The following is a 4,960-nucleotide window of genomic DNA, read 5'->3' as shown; positions in this document are numbered from 1 at the left end:
TCTGACGTCATCACGCAGCGCCGTTGCGTTGCAGTGGGGTCCATGGTGGAGTTCGGCAGAGTTCGGTAGAGAACGATTTAAGACGAAAGTGACGGAGCTGGCGCCGCCGGGTTGGACTCGGTACGCAAAGAAGCGCTTTTTACTGTTTGTTCCGAGGAATACAAGCTTATTACTACTATGCTAACCGGCTAGCCTGTTAACTCCAGCTAGCATGAACTAAGCATTAGCATGCTGCTAATTAGCTTAACGTTACATTTGCGTGTCAGTGAACATTGTTGATGAATATTTATGCTTTTCTTTGGCTCGTCTATAAGCGCAAGTGGAGCCGAACGAGTTAAAACAATCCAAGTGAACATACCTTGTTGTTGTAGTAACTAAATTCATCCACACCAAACCTAAAATAAACTTTAAATCCCGTTCAGTTTAACGCTGGCTAGAAACGTGTAATCCATAACGTGTTACATATTAATAGTAGAGTGAGATATTTCAATTTAAAGAACAATACTCAATAATCAGGTCGACACCAAAATACAACAAACTCAAATATTTATACATGTAATTCATGTATACAAAACATTTTGAATAGAATGTGGTGAATTTTATTTTAGCTCTTACCAAATCATTCACTATATGAACATGATGTAATATTTAGCTGCTAACAATGTGCTGACGTTGCACTTGTTGTTTGCAGGTTTGACCCCTGCAGCAGGATGGAGGTCTCGGGATGAAGAGAGCGAAGCTGGTGGGAGTCTTCCTCCTGCTGGGTGGCCTCCTCACTTACCTGATGTTGGTGAAGCGCCACTACGGCGCCTCGGAGCCCGATGCCTACCGACCGCCCCCCCCTCCCCGGGCCGGCCCGGACCGGCCCGTCGCCCCCGGGAGGAGCTCCCAGTACGGCATCATGTTTGACGCTGGGAGCACTGGGACCAGGGTCCACGTCTTTGAGTTCCAGATGGAGCGCAGCGGTACGACAGCCCCCCCGGTCACATGTGTGGTGACTTCAGGTCCATCTGCCTGGAGACCAGTGGCCTTAATGTGGATCTCACAACAAACTCAACAACACCAAATTAAATGGATGGATATTTAAATGGAGTTTTGGTGCATCAATGCATTCTGGGAAGCCTTGTTGTCGATCATGTGATCATATTTTTGGAGCCGAGGCTGATATGGAAACGTGATATTTGGAGGTTAAATCTCTGTGTTGGTATGGATCCTCTCAGATTAAAGCCCACTGCTTTTAGAGTATTTAAACATCAATTACCAGATGTGAGTCTCCTCTGCCAGAGTCCAAATGGACACAGAGTCATTAGTGGCTTTCAGTGCTCCTGTGGTTTATTGGGCTTAAAGAAAGTTTCCTGCAGAGCTCGGCCAAATGCCTTCGTTATCGCATTTAGCCGCTAAGCTAAATCACGCCGGCTGAGTGCTGTTTTGGCTCCTTTGTTAGCATGGCGGCTAACCGGCCTAATGGCAGCACCTGTTAGTTATACGGACGGGGATTGTCATTAAGAGCTTAACGACAGCTCAAATGTAGGCACAGGTCCAGGGTCAGCGCTGATGCTGTAGAAATCTCATTGCCTTTCTTTCCTCGTTATTATCTCTTAATGCTAAAGCTAATGTTTGATGTGTCCCTTTTTCATTTATTTTTCTCCTGCAGAAGCTCCCAAACTGGCCCACGAGACTTTCAGAGCCATCGAACCGGGTCTGTCTGCGTACGCCGACCAGCCGGAAGAGGTGGGTTCTGCTCAGGGAGACACATCAATAAGTAACACACATAAAATCATTTTAACTACCCTAAAGTCAGTAGAACATCAAAGCTGATATTCATCACATCACTAACCGTTCGTCCCCTCCAGTGTGCAGCAGGACTCCTGGAGCTCCTGAAGGTGGCTGAATCCAGCGTGCCCCCCTCCAGCTGGACCCTCACCCCCGTCGTCCTGAAGGCCACCGCCGGCCTGCGCCTGCTGGACGGAGAGAAGGCCGAGCAGCTGCTGGACGTGGTAATTCATTCAATGTCACAATAAATATTGGAAGAAAATTAAGAGAATTATTTGAGACAACGCGAGGTTCCAAAAGTTGAATTCAATACATTTTGAACGTTCTTCCTGACGTGTCCCAGTGGAGGCAGAACAACCTCCAACAGGAACAAATACACAATGCTTCACATCCTTCTTGTGCTACGAGCCGCACTAATCTGTTAGAAATGTGTTTGTACCGTTTCCTCATGAAGCCCCATGCTGACGAAGGGACTGAGAGCCAGCTGAGGCCTCGCTGTAGACGCTTATCTAAGTGTCCTTTCTGTCAGACCAACCTGCCCAAAGCCACATGAGGCATAGATGCTCCTGACCTTTGACGCTTTGAACTAAAGGATGGAATCAATCTATTGATTATCAGCGAAGGACATCCGCCATTGTTTGGGTCTTTCTTTTCTTCTACAGTAGAAATGCTGACTGTTATCACCACGACGACTGTCCACACACTGCTTTTGGCCTGCTGTCTCCATGTTTGTGATTTTATTTCAGGCCATTCACAAAATTGGAGGGTTTTCTTTGTGTTATATTGATTTAGTTATTATTCCCCAGTAACATATAAACATCATCATTTTTACACAAAACACTCACAGAAGAAATGTCCAAATAGACAAAGTAGTTACAGAGTAATTATAATTTTTATTATGGGGATTTTCAGGTTAAAGAAGCATCAAACTTCTCCACTGAACTGATCAGATGATCAATCAGCTCACAGCGAGCTAATGCTAATGCTAATGCTAAAGCTAGTAACAAAGAGGAGGCCCGCCGTCCTCATCAGTCTAATAAAGCGTTTAAGTAATCGGTAGTGACTCCAGCCCTCATTTAATCTGAAGCTTTGCTGTTCCTGAATCAGCCGAACACAGAGCTGATTACACAGAGACAGGATATCATATTATATTATTATATTATTATGAATATGATGATGAATGCAAAGCTTCTCACGTCTTTACGCTCAAACTACAAGAGAAAAATGAAGGGAAGTTACCAACAAAATACCCGAAAACTGTGAGATAATATTGTAAAATAGATGAAAAGTTCCGAGAAACATGTGAAAAATGTCCCAGTAGACAGTCGGCACCAAGATAGAACTTAAGAAAAATACAAATTCATGATCACATGAGTGCAGAAGCAGGATGCAACGAGGAGGGCTTTGTGGCAGAAGCAAACTAATCCAAGACAAAGAGTTTCAGTAGAATGAAGAATGGTTGGTGGTTACATTCATCTACACGGTTAAATAACTAAAAAGGACGGAAATATGTGTCAAACAAAAACGATGTCAGATGGTCGATAATTACCCAATAATGTGGTCTAAAACACAATAAGCACCATAACAACAGTTATTGCGGTGCTCTGGGGAGACGGCGTCTCAGAGGTCAACGCACATGAAGGTCGTCCTCATGACAGGCCACGGGAGGCGGAGCCTGTAGACCCCCACCTGGGGGACAGCAGATATGAGAACGTATGAACCAAGGTTAAGATGCAGGACAGAGGCAATTATCAATCAGCATTTTACCATTACACAATCCACTTCCTGGGTTTCATTTTCTATACACACACACACATATATATGTGTGTGTGTGTGTGTGTGTGTGTGTGTGCATGCAGAGAGGAAGTGGTGCTCCCTGCTGAGCTGGCTGTGCCTCCCTCTGTGTCCAGGTGAGGGCGCTGTTCACTGACTCCCCCTTCCTGTGCAGAGAGGACAGCGTGTCCATCATGGACGGCACCGATGAAGGTAAGACCAGGTGATCCATCCTGTACACCAGGTATCTATCGTGAACTAGTGCTGGCCAGTGATTACCAGTCGGGATTAATCGCATGATTCTTTACTGAATTTAGAGGTTAGTGCACTTTGATTTATGCAAAAACCTTCAATAATTCAATAATACAAAAACACACTAAGCCATCAAAGCAAAATAATCCTGAATATGTTTTAACTAACGTTTTTCACGGAAATGACGGATTAAATCCGCTGTCTAATCAAATATCTCGAACATCGTTTGACGCTGTAGCGTTTGTTCATGCACGCTGGTCGTATTCAGTGAGATGGGACGGGGGTCAAAGGTCGGGGGTGAAAGGCTCTTATAGAGTGGTAGTCACACACCTTGCTGTGCTGTAGATGTGCTTTTAGGCTTGTTTATAAATGTCTAATGTCCATTGCATATTGATCAGTAACATGAGGTTCTATTACACGTAGAGACATGGACCCCAAACACATCTCTGATATGGATCCAGATGTGACTCTAATCCACTCTGTGCATATATGTGTGTGTGTTTCTGTACATGTATGTAGGCCCTGTGTTTTGAACTCTTCCTCTTCTAATCCAATCCTTTCTAAAGTAGTTCATACAAGCAATTATGGCCTTGAGGGATAATGTCCCACTTAATCTTGAGGGGGGGGCGATTATCTGCCCCTGAAATGTTTTCTCCTTCCCTCTGAGTGGGATCAGCTCGTTACGTCCATAAGTGTCTTTTCATGATGACTGAATTAACTTGTCCCTTAATGGACCGATTCCTGCTGCCCCTCAGGAGTCCGGCTGAGATTACCCCCCCCCCCCCCCTCCCCCCCCTCAGTGTGCCAAAGCCGGGACTCTCTCTGTTTGCTTTGCAAATAGCTTCTTTGAATTTTCCGTTAAAGCTCCCATGATACGGTGCCCCCCCCCAAGGCCTCTAATGACGCGCGGCCGCGTGCGTCCGGGGGTCAAAGGTCGGGGGTAAAAGGCTCTTATGCCCGCGGTTGAGTGACACGCGCTAATGTTGTCTTTGAGCTGACCTGAATAGGCCGGAGCTGCGATAGCAACTGTGTGTCCATCAGGAGGTCAGACCTGCTCCACTTGGGAGTCTGTTGCACCATTAAACTTAATGGACGAGTGCTTAAATATACATCTACATCTACTTCTCCAGCCGGTCCTGATCAGAACCACAATGCATGCTGG

At 45.6% G+C, this 4,960-nt stretch overlaps 1 protein-coding gene across 2 annotated transcripts in view; it reads left to right on the top strand.

Moving 5' to 3' along the window:
- Positions 1 to 4,960, top strand: part of entpd6 (ectonucleoside triphosphate diphosphohydrolase 6) — a 9,318-nt gene continuing 4,358 nt past the window's right edge. For both annotated transcript variants that reach the window (XM_037465676.2, XM_037465675.2), the window contains exons 1-5: positions 1 to 120; positions 692 to 965; positions 1,655 to 1,731; positions 1,854 to 1,997; positions 3,684 to 3,759. In XM_037465676.2, the coding sequence (XP_037321573.1) occupies positions 725 to 965; positions 1,655 to 1,731; positions 1,854 to 1,997; positions 3,684 to 3,759 (538 nt within the window). In that variant the 5' untranslated portion in view covers positions 1 to 120; positions 692 to 724. The remainder of the gene's footprint in view (positions 121 to 691; positions 966 to 1,654; positions 1,732 to 1,853; positions 1,998 to 3,683; positions 3,760 to 4,960) is intronic.

The sequence above is a fragment of the Pungitius pungitius genome, chromosome 13, assembly GCF_949316345.1.
Source record: "Pungitius pungitius chromosome 13, fPunPun2.1, whole genome shotgun sequence".
NCBI lineage: Eukaryota > Metazoa > Chordata > Actinopteri > Perciformes > Gasterosteidae > Pungitius > Pungitius pungitius.
The sequence above is the reverse complement of the archived record's forward strand: the minus strand, read 5'-3'. Positions and strand labels throughout refer to the sequence as shown.